The 13,120-nt window shown below is 51.8% G+C and overlaps 2 protein-coding genes across 6 annotated transcripts in view; one reads left to right on the top strand and one right to left on the bottom strand.

The window, feature by feature from the left end:
* Positions 1-13,120, bottom strand: part of Alc (5'-AMP-activated protein kinase subunit beta-1) — a 264,921-nt gene that overhangs the window by 74,951 nt on the left and 176,850 nt on the right. The window lies entirely within an intron of this gene.
* Dac (dachshund family transcription factor) overlaps positions 1-13,120 on the top strand; it is a 149,215-nt gene that overhangs the window by 65,902 nt on the left and 70,193 nt on the right. For 4 of the 5 annotated variants that reach the window (XM_072008870.1, XM_072008869.1, XM_072008866.1 and 1 more), the window contains exons 3-4: positions 1,553-1,781; positions 3,766-3,828. In XM_072008870.1, the coding sequence (XP_071864971.1) occupies positions 1,553-1,781; positions 3,766-3,828 (292 nt within the window). The remainder of the gene's footprint in view (positions 1-1,552; positions 1,782-3,765; positions 3,829-13,120) is intronic. The other variant, XM_072008868.1, reaches the window with a different exon arrangement.

Here is a 13,120-nt window from a genome sequence, read left to right as displayed (position 1 = left end):
CGCGCGGACCCAGGGGTGGGAAGTTAGAGGAGCGCGGTCTTTAGCTCAAATTGTGTTTTATCGTCCCTCGCGTTTCGCTTCGGCCGGTCGTCGCGACGATCGCGATCAAGTTGGCCGATTTCTTTTTTCTCCTTCGCTGCCAGGGAAAGGGCAGATTTTCGGAAACTCGTTTGCTCTTGGACCATGCGGAGGAACGCTGGTATCCTGGGTATCCTTCGTCGAAAGGATATGCCAGGTTTCGGTAAGGTCGGACGAAACGTCTTCATCGGTCGTCGCGTTACAACGCCGAACGTACCGCGACCGACAAATAGCCGTTGTCGGGGTTATAAAATCGGGGAACGTGCGTTTTAAGTATCTTCGGTGATCGGAACGTGCCACGGCGTTCTTACTCCCTCCAACCGTTTCCTTCGTTCACGACCCTTCAGCCCCCCTCTGCCGCGCGCATCCCCTCGCCGGCCAGCCCCCCGACCCTTTTTCTCTCTCCTCCCTCTCATTCTCCCTTTCGATCGTTCTCTCACTCTCTGCCCGCTCGTATCCACGTAGCTACCTCTCTGTCTCTCTTATCCCGCGACGTCGCTCGGTTTCTTTCGCTCTCTATTGGTACACACGTAGCAATCTACGAAAGAGCGCGTACACACGGAGGAGGGAAAATAAAAAGAAGGGTACTGCGCGAGAAGGTACTGAGGCTAAGTGGAGAGTTTAGAGGGATTTCATTAAATCATATGGATTGGGGATAATGTATGTTATTGAGCGGAGCGTTCAAATCGCGCTCTATAAGTTGTAATAAGTCCAATTTTAGGGCCGGTCATGGGCCGGGTCCCACAGTGGTTGTCAAACGATCCGTGGCGTTGTTTCGCTGGCAGTCGCGAACCGGCCGGCCGTTCGCGGGATCGACAGTCACTGTCTAGCGAACCCGCCACTTACTCGTCAAACGGCCAGCCGGTCCGCCGAAATCACTGCCATTTAGATAATTTGTAATGAATAGGCACCGCTCATTTTCTACCCCTTCCACCGAGGTCACCTCCTTCTCCCCTTTCTGCCTGGCCGCCGCTCCGTCTCCTTCTTTCCCTCTCAGTTTCGCCTCCCGTTGCACCGTATACCTCACTGTTGAGCCCTCCTTCCGCCTCCCCCCTCTCCACCGACCCTCACGATCTCGGTCTCGCAATAGCATCATCTTCGACGTCATCTTTGCACGACTGGAATCCCAAAAGTGGGCCTCTCGATAATCGTCGGGTCTCGAATGTTCGTACAAAGTCGCCGTTGCTTCACGCCCCGTGAATCGACCGGCTCTATCATCGGCAGAAATGTGCTCACGATACGTTACGATGTGGTTGACGCTATCGTCCCCTAAGCGAGATCGTGACGCGTGCCGGTTGACGAAGATATACGGTCCGTTTGGAAACCCTGAAACGCATCCCCTAGATCCTCTGGCAAATATACACACGGTATTTGCGGGAATATCGGCGGACATCACCCGTCCCTTGTTTCGTAGGCTCGTCTCCTGCTACCTACAGTCCTCTAACTAACGGGGTTTGCTCGGTTCTTCTTCCAGACGTGCCCAGGATGGAAAAGTCGCCACTGCTGGCGAACGGCTACAATCACCCACCCACGCATCTCAGTCACATGCAATTCATGCAACTGGGTGGACATCCAGGTGCAGGACACACCGCCATTCTGTCGCCGGCTAGTCTGCCGCATCACCTGCAGGCACAGGCTCAGGCGCGCGCCGAACAGGGCCTCAAAGTCAACCCGAACATGTCGAACATGGAGGCGCTCGCGAGGTAAGCTTATATAAAACGTATCCTTAAAATCCATGGTGTCCAAATTGTGGGACCATACGGTCGAACGGTTCAACGGATCTGGGAACGAAGATACAGAGACGATGGTCCCAAGTTAGGAAAACGATCGAAGACGAAGTACATAGCTGGGATCTCGTACGAAGCGATAGGCTACTTTTTCGGAAGTTCGACACGCGTTCGTACGGATCGGCGCGTTCATCTTGTCTCGGTGTAGTTGTAACGAAGGGCCAGCGAGGCCAAAAGAATACAACTTTAAGAGGATTTGAAGAGACGGCGAAGCCGTGGAAATCCGAGGGGTCTCGACACTGCTTGATCTTTCCTTCCCTCTTTCACCTCCTCCGTCTCTCGGTGGCGAAGTCCGTTTCCTTGGGTGCGTCGCGTTCCTTCTAGGTCGTTTACTCGGCTCGCGTTACACCCGCGATCTCAACCGAGTCACCCTTCTTTCATTCCCGCCTGACCTAACTCGACCTCGTCGTACCCGTCGATAACCAATGGTTGTAGCCAAAATTTCGCCAGTTCATGTGAAATTCCATAAACTCGTTCGTTGCATCGTATTTCGTTCAGGAGCACGAGGTCGACCGGTTGCCTTGATCGAGGAGAGGGAACCGGTAAATCCTCGAGGCGTTGCAGTCTCGAGACGTATATCACAGATTACGTGTGCCTGTTTAGTCGTTCTCGCGCGGGAACCGCAAATAGGGAGCAACGAAGGTGCGTTGGGACGCTGTCTATCGAAGGAAGATCCGCCTTGCAGAGGGAGCGTAGTCTCCGAATTAATCTAGGCATTTGTTAACGTGTTTCTAATAGGTGCGGCTGGTGGTGTTCCCTGTTCTCTGGTCTTCCCTCGAAACCCCGTTCCAGCCAGTTTTGAGGATACGGAGACTCGCCTTAATTTTCGATTACACCCCCAGCCGTAATTAGCTTCGTCCTATTCGCCATTAGTCGGTCGGTTCAGTCTGCTTCTTCGTCTTTCATCTGGGTTCCTTGGTTCGATTCACGGTGATTCGAGATGTACTCTCGGCCCGATAGAATGAAAAGGTTCGAAGCTTGGAAGGAAAGGAATCGCGTGGATTCGTCTTGAGTGGAGGGGCGGCCGGTGTCGGCTAGAGTAAAGCGTGTCCTTCCGACGCTACGCGCCTACGTGTATAATGACGCGACGAAGGCGGCGCCGCACGTTTCGCATTATGATTTCAGCGCTTTGCTTTTAATTAAAATGCAAATCTATCGTGGCAGAGGAGCGAGAGAGATCGGGAGGTAAGACGGATTACGTCTGGGGGCGGCACGACAAACACCGGAATATGATTAATTCAACGCAACCCCATCCTGGCGTACCGCGCCGTCAGCGCACCGTTGCCCTCTATCGCCACCCTCTAATTCAGCCCCGAGCCCTTCCTGCTCGCCACGACGACCTACTCGACCGGTTTACGCGAGCCCTAGGCCGCCTTCTGCGACGGCAACTTCCTTCCGACCCAGACGATCGCGCCACGGTTTCCACGTTTTTCCTTCAACAGTTCGATCTTACTTTGCCACCGGTTCTCGTTCTGCGATTTTATTCTTTTTTCCTTCGCTTGAAAGTATTTTCGGTGGTCGATACACCGAGTAAATTAGGAGAATCTCGGGCACCGAGTTCTAGGGACGATGCGACGTCTTTTTTAATCAACGACTTCAAAGCGTCTTCGTTTTGAGCATAGGACAGGCATGATCGAATCAAAGGACAAACGAAAGACGAGACGGCACAAGGAGGACTCTTAATCAACTCCGCGGATCCACTTTCCTCGAGGATATCCCGTGGCAGGCTTATAATTAACCGATTCGTTTATCAACTCGCGCCCCTTCGTTTCCCCATCGTTTGTGAAACGCCGGTGACGCGCGTTTCCACGTTATTTTTCTTTCTCGTGACGCTTCGGTCTCTCTCCTGTTTTGCGTTCCACCGTCGTATCTCAAGTGTCGCTTTTTTTGTGATCCACAGGTCCGGAACGGTTTGGGAAAACTGCCGAGCTGCCTACGAAGATATTGTCAAACATCTCGAAAGGTAGGAGAATTTTGAATCCGTACCTAAAGAAAAAAAAAAAAAAAAGAAAAAAAGGAAAAGAAAAGTAAAGAAGGAAAGAAAGAGGATAAAAAATATGGACAATATATGGAAGACTCGATTACGTTTCGCACCATGGGTAATTCGGCTAGTCATCCGTGTCTCGATACCCTGCGTCGGTTTCGCAACGAGTCGAGAAAAATGAGCCGCGAGACGCGGGAAACGTAGGCCGGTGCAACACGCGACCGTTTCGCGTCCGATAAATCAGCATTACCGTCGGCATCGAGTTTCCGGTCGCGCGACAGGTTGAGTCCAGGCGTGACGCTGTAATGCCCGCATGATTTGTACGGTGCGAGCGTCCGCACCCTCCTTCCCACCGTCCTCAAATCCATCCGCCGGCAGTCCGGTCCCGTCACCGATACGACACCAACGTCGACCACCGGCGACCACCCTCGGTATCCGCCACACCGCACCGCGCGCATCGACCATCGCGCGCCATCAGCCACCGTCATCCGCCACCGAGGTTTCCCCGTGATCCTAACCACTTGTCACTTCACGGCACGCAGATCATCGTCGCGACGTGCCCGTCCATCATTCGGGGATTAAATCATTCGACTGGCTGTACGAAATACTTGCGCGCCCCGCATCGCCCAACAGCCTCGCTCCTTTTACACCACCGAGGGAGCTTTAACCGCGTGAAAGCGGCTCTCTCCCGTTCCGCGGGTTACAAACTGAAACTTTCATCCCCTGCGTGTGGTGGTTGGCTGCCTTCGCGAGACACCCAGGTTCCTTTGTCTGTTTGCTGGTCTACTATGTTGTCAGCTGATCGAGGCGGAGAGAAAGGAAGACAGGAGGAGGAAGGTGCGAACTCCAGGGTCGAACTGTTAATACGGGGGTGAAAATCGACACTTGACCGGCGGAAACGTAATTTCCAATTCAAAGGCAATGACCATTGGCTCGCTTCTCTCCGTGGCTCCCTTTGCACCCCTCGACCCCTCGCACGCGTCACCTCCGCGATCAAACCCCTCTCGCTTTTCCCTCTTTTGCTGTTTCTCTATCCAGCCAGCCGTCTCGTTCTATTTGCTTTAGCGGCTCCCGGTCCAGTCGACTTCGTCAACCGGACAAACGCGTATTGTGATTTCAGCCTTTGACTGCTAGCCGTTCGATGGATATCGTAGGGGGTGGCAAATGGCCGCGGACCCGTGCGGAGCGATACAGAACGGTACGGAGGGAAGAGGAGGAGGAGGATGAGGTAGAAGAGGGTGGCGCAGAGGACGGGAAATAGGGGGTCGAATTGGCGGGTACGGAGACTGGAAGGGACGGACGAGCGAGCACCGTGAATATTCATGCCGAGAACCCTAGACGAATTCGGACTTGTTGCGACTGACACTGATGTAAACCTTTGTTTATCCTGCGTGCACCATACCCTCGGCCGTATCCCTTCCGAACACGGCTGGCTACGCACTCCGATCGCCTCGTCTCGCCTCCACCCCCGATGCCAACCGAGTATTTAACTGAGAGTTAAATTCTGATTAATCGTCGGTACCGGGGTTATTAATTGTTTGTCCTTTTGATTTTACAAGCACACGGAGCTCACGCCTACCGAAATCTGGTTCTCCCTGTCGGATTTCCTCTCGTGTTCTCCATCTCCCTTTCGCCTTTGTTTCCAAGTTACCGTAGTTCCTCTCTTTCCGTCTTCTTTTCCACCGCACCCTGTTTCCATTTTAATCTCGATGATTTGTTGTCGCTAATCCGGCCGAGGCCCGTGACATCGGAAAACCGAATTCCGCCACTAAAGTTGGCCGGCTCGTTTGTCTTTCCGCCAGTTTGAGCAATTAAATCTCATAAGCCAGAAGTCGCAACCCTCGAAAAAGTCGGATAGCTCTCGCAGATCTGCTGGTTTTTCCAGTCTCCGTTACAGACGATGTTTCGTGCCTTCGAAACGTTAAAAACTTGGAGAGGGTGAGAACGGAACCAAATGGAATCGCGGAAACGAGCGAAACGACGGATCCATTCACCCCGCTGCAAACTCTGTCCGTAAACTAAGTAATATTAATGGTCCGGCCGATGGCACAAGGCGCGGTATCAATGCGCTAATGTCGGCTTCCTGCCTTTAAAACTACCTCGTCATTCCGGGATAATTCTCGCGTATTGTCGTTCGCCATCCAGCTACGCCGGTTTTGCCCGCTTCCTTATCGTCGACCCGCCCGGCCAAACTTACCTCTGATATTCTCTGCCTCCTTCGGTCTTCCTCCTCTTTCGGCGAATTCGCCAACGACACCCTCGGAGATGTCATTAATTACAACGACGACAACGACGACAACGTCGACGAGCTTCTATCGTCGGGGACATCTGCTGGAAAATAATATTCATAAAGTTGAGCCCCGTCGTTACGAACGTCGTTTTCGATCCATCTTCGCGCGTATTTCGCTCTTACCTCCTATCACGAGAAACTTGGAATCCTATTCGATTATTCTTACCTCTTAATGATCGAGAAAAAATGTAGCGAAGAACAATTCGAGAGGAAAACACGAATGTTCTACATACTGAGAGACGTTATTAATGACTAGACTGCAGATGTTTGTGCACTTGTGAGATCTTTAATTATGCAAGAATGTATAGAACGCACATAATACACAAGAATGTACAAATATTCAAAGTATTTGGAGCATGAAACAAATTCCTTTAGTTGTATTCGTAGGAATCTGAATTTGCATAAGTATCCGCAGTCTAATAACGAATAAGGTAGCAAATTCTTTCCATTGTATTAGGTTGTCCGAAAAGTGTCTTTCTTTTACAGACACGTCTTTTACAACAACGTATCTTTATACAAACATGAAACCTAATTTGTCGAACGTTGTGATCTTTATTTTGATAAAACAAAATGGATCATACGTAATTCGATAAAATAATATAAAACGGAAAATGTTGTGCATCCATTATTTCCTTCTAAATCGAAAGAAACGTTTCGAACGACCTAATATGTCTAATCTCAGGATAAAGAGAGACTTTGCGCGAAAACTCGTCGACGTCTCCGCTTTAAGTCGAAGAGAATCGCGTTCCCTTTGCCGTCCTTCCCGTGATGCACCCCTCGTTCGCGAATTGCGACGACGCAAAGGGGGCAAGAGAGGATTAAAAAGAAGCGTGAAGAACTCTCGAGTGCCAGGCTTCCCTCCCGAACCGTGGCGCAGTGGACCGTTTCGCGAGAGCGGAGCGGCGCGACGAAACGGTTAATTCGATTCGACGATCGTTCGCCGCGATAGCGAGCTCGGAGCCGACAACTATCAAGCGGCGCGTTAATTGCGTTCAAACGAACTGTCAGCGCGTCGACACGCACGCGCGCGCATCTGAGCGGCGTCCCGCGTGCAAATACGCGCATTATGATTAATACCGTCACAAGCGGCTCTAGGCGTCGGCTTGTCAGCGGCTTGCAATCAGGGGATAGGCTAATTACGCTCTCTCTCTCCCTCTCTCTCTCTCTCTCTCTCTCTCTCTCGTCCGAACGTTCACCTTCCTTCGTTCCCTCTCGAGATGCTCCTTTTTTGGTTACGTAGTTTTCGATTCGAATGCTACGACGAAATTAATAATAACGGGTTAGCTGTCGATCGCTCCGAGTATTAGTTACGGCGTTTCTTTTGTCTTTCATCTCCACCGGTATCAACGCAATCGTTAAACCTATCTTCTCCGTGTTCGCGAATGTTTCCACGGCTCGTCTCCGCAGGCAGTCCAATAATAGCACCCACGTGATTTACAGATCCAGTTTAACGTGGGTGGGGATCCAACAAATCGAATCGGTTACTTGTTCGCGTGTTCGAGGAATGTCGGATCTCTTTCACGTTCGCGTGATAGTCCCGCGAGGTAAAAGAGGACGATCGTCTACAGTCTAGGCGGATAATCGTATGTGGAACGCGACAGCCGGCTCGACAAGCGCGTCGATTCGTTCCTCGAATCGGCCGCTCGTGCCAAACATCCTGACCCGAAAATGGACCCTTCTAACGACCCTCTTACGAAACGATACGGCCACGATCTCGGCGGTCGGCTCTTGGCTCGGGTCCGGTGTCCGACCACCGAATAAATTGGTCCTTGCCTGTCGCGCGTCGATCCGGATGAATCATTCTCTCGGGTATATCTGTTCTCCTCTGTTTCCCGCGACGAAAGGAGACGCCAAGGTGGATCGAAAGAAGGACGACAACGGGCGAGGAGACCTCGTAAAGTCTCTCAACTCATAAAGCTCGCACGGGCGAGAACGCGACTCGTCGACTCGCGACAGGGTGCCGTCTGCAGATCGCAGAAAAGAGTCGTCACCTCCTGAACGAGCGTCTTTGAGACATTCATTTTATTAACTCGACAACGAATTACTTACGGCCGGCGGCGCGGGTCCACCGGGCGCAATTTCATCAAGCCGCGATAATTATCGTTTGAACGATAATTAACGCCGCGCCATTAACGACGTCGCGCTCTTTATGCTCGCCTCGAAATTTTCGCTGTCGTATTTTTAGGAGCGACGTCGCTCCCCGACCGTTTCCGGGTCATTTACTCCGCGAACCACCCCCTTTGCTAGGATTATTTCGATAGCCGTCGTCGAGTCGACGGAAGATAACGAGGAAGAAGGCGGTCGACCATATCGACTTGCAGGGGGCGTGAACTTCGTCGCGATGACTCCTAGAAGCGACGCGTTACATATTAGGCCGCTGTGCGGTAACGAGCGTAGCCGAGTAAACTTTGGCTGCGACGAAACGCGATGATTAATTAAAAACATAATTAGTCGCGACGACCGGGATCCACCCACAGCTCGCCAATGTACCGTGAAATTGTCAACCATCTTGTTTCCCTTTCCTGCCTTTCGCTTCGTTCGGTCGTCGTCGTCCGATCTTTTTCTGGCCCCGGCGATCTCGTTAAAGGCGGGCCCGTTTGCTCATTTTCTCGGGTCTTCGTTCGGGAACGCGAGCGATCTTCGTGGAAGTATCGAACGTCGTGACTAACGAGCTGCTCGCGAGTCTCTTCGTCTAATTTGTCTCATCGATCGGAGACCGAGTCGCCTCGTTACGTCCGCTTCGACGTCCTCTTCTCGTATATTTTTTCGCGCATTACGACGAACACTACATGGCTCGTCGTACACAAAGAGCAGACCGAAAGCGTAGAGCGAAAGGCGGCGTTGATTCGGGGGAATACCGATTCTAATGATAAAATATCTTTCCTCCCACGTTCGCTCCCTTCTTTGTCCTTATTTCCGCGCGATTCTCGTGTACCTTCGCGACGGCCAAGATATATTGTTATTAAATGGTCTCCCTTCGGCTGTGCGCGCACGCTAGTATATTACGTCGCGGGGCTTCTCCGTTGCCTTCACACACGCACGCACAATAGACAGCCCGCACGCAGTGCATAGCCTTCCGCGTGTGGAACTGCTCTCTTATTTACGGTCGACTGGCATGCGAGTTTCCAACTTCCAACTTCCAACTTCCGTTCAAAATTCGTCGCGAGACAGAGACAGAGACAAAGACAGAGAGAGAGAGAGAGAGAGAGAGGGAGAGAGAGAGAGAAAGAGATCGGAAAATCGAAAACCTCGAGGCGAAAGGGCTAGTGGCCCTTGAAAGTTGGAAGTTGGGAAGAAGTAAGCGAACCACAGGGAAAGAGTTGCACGATGGGTGGGGGAAGCGAGGAGAAGAGGCGGTGGAGAGGTTAATTGAAAAGCAGTGGAAGGGTGTCATTAAATAAACCGCGGACGAACGTTCCTGCGGTTCCGCGGCACTACCGTTCGCAGGCTCGGTTTCGCCGCCACTTTTGGTAATGAACTAATATTTGCAGTGTGCGTTCGGACGGCGGTTTCCACGCGTATACGCGGCTAGTGGCTTACCTTTTGCCTTGTCCAGACGCGCAGTAGCGCGCGGTGCGCGCGTCGAAGGGTGCGCTTGCTCTGGCAAGGTTAGCCTTGGACAAATACGCGACCCTCGCGGTGATGGCCATGTACCAGCGGGGTTTTAAAGGTTAGGGAACGATCGAAAATTCAATCATGTCGCGGCAAGGAAACTTCTACTCTGCGGACGATTATTCCTAACGGTCGTTGGACGCATCGACGAATCGGCTACCAAATTCGATAATACTCGGACGAGGAACGACGAGGAAAAGAGGCGCGGAAACGTCGATGACAAACGAGCCGAAAACGGTCACTCGAGGAGGGTAATCGTTTCCCAATTGAAAACCAATAGCAAACGACATACAGGCGGTGGCCCTCGTCCCTCGAGAAGGACCGAACGTCCATTGCTGTGTGCGTCCATTGATCATCGGTCTAAACTGCTTCTGACGCGAATTATGCGGAAGTAGGTGGAAAAAGTGTGGGCTGGCAAAAGCAATCGCGAGTCAGCCGCTCGGTTCGTGATCGTCGGTGGCGCGAACACTCGTGGAATTTTCAAGAATTTAAATAATATCCTTTTATATTATCGAGGATGCGCTGAAAGTAGCAGCGGGCAGGGTCGTAGGTTTTCGCGGCGGCTATCATAAATCCAGCGGTTGCGCTGCTAGCGGAGAGAGAGAAAATCTACAATTCTAAAGCTTTCCATAAAACACTCGACAAAACGCTTCGCCCGCGGTTTTCGAGTGGCTACCGGGCCCCTTCTCTATCACCTCCCTCCCACTTTTCCCGCGTCTTCCCTGCCGCGTCGGCCGCCTGCCTCCGCGCCGCCGCGAATCTGTTGAAATATGTAAAACCGTGTAACCTCTTCAATTTACATAGGAACGCGTGGGCGCGCTGCTCCCCAGGATGAAAAGTGGCCGATCCTCCTCTTATTAATTGATCGCCCGAAATCCGCCGATCCACTTTCTATCCCTCCGTGAAAAACCCTTCCGTTCACCCTTCTTGCACCGACCAGTTTCGTGGTTTTCCGATTTTCTCTCGGCTAGACAAAGAGGAAGAGAAACACGACTGCTATTTGGTCGTACGGCCACGAGGAATTTCATGGGTGGACAAAAACAGCAGCAAGACTAAAAGGGGAACCGTGACGAACGACGCGGCGGCGGGGAAACGTTGTCTCACGTGATAGACGTCCATCATCGCGCACGACGAAAGCCTTAACGTCGCGGACACGACACGTAAATACACGTGTGTATCGCCGTTGATACAACGATCATTTTTTTCTTCTGGCCGTCGACGATAATCGCAGTCGCTTGCTTCGTTTTCCTTCCACCTTCGCCTCTTTCCATACCGTCTACGGTTCTCTTTCTCTTTTTCTCCAGCCGGTTTCTATATAGCTTTCTCTGGTGGCGCGTTCTCTCGCTGCTATCCGTGATCCAGGGCGACGGCACGCCGCTGCCACTGGTATTTCGAAACTCGCTGAACAAACAAGCGCCGATAAAAGTACCGCGGTATATAGTACATCTGGAAGTAGGGACCATCAGTCACGGCGCATCTGCGAACCACTTTCCTTCCCTCCCCCCGCCGCCACCTCCACCGCCGCCGCCACTGACTCCTCCGCCCGCTCGTTTTCCCTCGCGCTCCGACGACCCCTCCGGGAGTGCAGCGGGTGTCCCGAACTTCTCCTATCCACCCACCGCGCCGCTAAAAACCATTTGTCATCGGCCGCGTAAATATGTTCTCGAGCGAAACGTGCGTTCGACTTTTTTCTCTCGCCCACGGTGTTACGCTCCGCTCACGGAAATTCGAGTCCACGCCAAACGATGATGGTCGATCGCGACGCGACCATCCATTTCCTGAACGCCTCCTACCTTTTTCCATCGAAAGGCGACCGGAATCGCTCGCGTTTCCATACGTTTCTTTGATCGTGCAAGGATTTATAGACTCGTGTCGACACAACTATCCGACTATTCCGATCTTTGCTTCATTCGCTGAAGTAGAATGTTCCAATGGCGTGTATATTTTCGCAAGCTTCCGCAACCAAATGAACCCGCGTGATAGTTTCCTGGCATTGTACCAGAATCTCTAGTATCGTTTAACGCGAAACCGAGTAAATAAGCAAGCACGTAGAAGATCGACGCCGGAATGGCAAGTAACGAGCTACGGCTACGCGGGCAAAGTTTATCTTTATTTCGGCGAGCTCCGCGTCTTCGCCAGGGGAGTAGCTTAAAAAGTTGGTCTAATAAAACCCCGGCCCATTTGTCAAGGGGTGTTGTAGTCGGTTCCCGGAGGCTGTTGCGAAATGTATGTAAAACACATCTCGGTCGGCTTGCGGAGTCGTAACACGAAGCGCGGGCGGCTCTGATGGGCCGACATCTAAAATAATAAAAGTTGCCTCCGTCATTTGTCAACGGTTCCTCTAAGGAGCGACTACTTCCAACGCCACCTCGTAATTTCGCGATGTCGCAGCTGCTACCCCCACCCTTGTATCCCTTGCTTTTTCCACCCCGGAGATGTTACGCGATTCCCGACCTTAATTTTCCTGACACCCGTCACACAGCCGCTTCTTTTCCCCGAGAGCGCGATTTATTCCAAACTCTACGCGGCCAATGTGTAAATTCCAATCTTCTTCCACTTGTTTCATGTTTGACCTTAATATATTCGACACCAGTATATACTTTGAGAAAACAATTCTCAGTGACTCTGAGTAATTGCGGTCGTAATTTCTATTTCGAGAAATCGATGGTCCCGATTGTGGAATATTCCAGGCTGCGTCACCGATCTCGCACGAGTTAAGATGCAACGATTTTGAGCGTAGGTTGAAAAATATTTCTTTTCAATTTGGAACATCGGTTGAACTTTGAGAGGATGCAAACAGTCGGCTGTGCTGCTAGACGGTTAGACAAGCCGCGTTCCGCTGAAAGTTTAATTAAAAGCGAGCGTGTGGGAGCGGCGCGGCTCGAAGGGAAATAAACCGATACTATACTGACCGGCTGAATGGTCGCGCTCGGAGGTGACGCGAAACGAGGCTTCCCGGTTCTTTATGCGAGCCCGCTTTAATCCTTGGACGAAGGAAGACGCGTCTTAAAGTGAAATAATAAATAAAATAATACGTCCGGGGCGTCGATGTCGGCTCGCGGTCTCGGCAATAATCTACGGCAACGAATGTGCCAGACGACTTTTATGAAACGTGGGCCTCTTCTCTTTCAGCCCTTTTACGCGGTTGAAAAATAAAATCCTAACCCTTTCCCGGCGTTCACCGAGCGAGAAATAGGGGGCGCGCGAGAGACGAAACGGAGGCGGCGGGATAAAACCTTAAATATGACCGCTGAACACCGGGGGCCTACAATAAAATTCTCGTAAACCATTCGCTCGAATAATACACCTGCTTTGACCATTACTTGACCGAGCCAGTTCTCCGCCTGTTTCGGTGCAACTCTCGCGTCA

Source organism: Bombus fervidus, chromosome 8 (assembly GCF_041682495.2).
Source record: "Bombus fervidus isolate BK054 chromosome 8, iyBomFerv1, whole genome shotgun sequence".
NCBI classification, from domain to species: domain Eukaryota; kingdom Metazoa; phylum Arthropoda; class Insecta; order Hymenoptera; family Apidae; genus Bombus; species Bombus fervidus.
The sequence above is the reverse complement of the archived record's forward strand: the minus strand, read 5'-3'. Positions and strand labels throughout refer to the sequence as shown.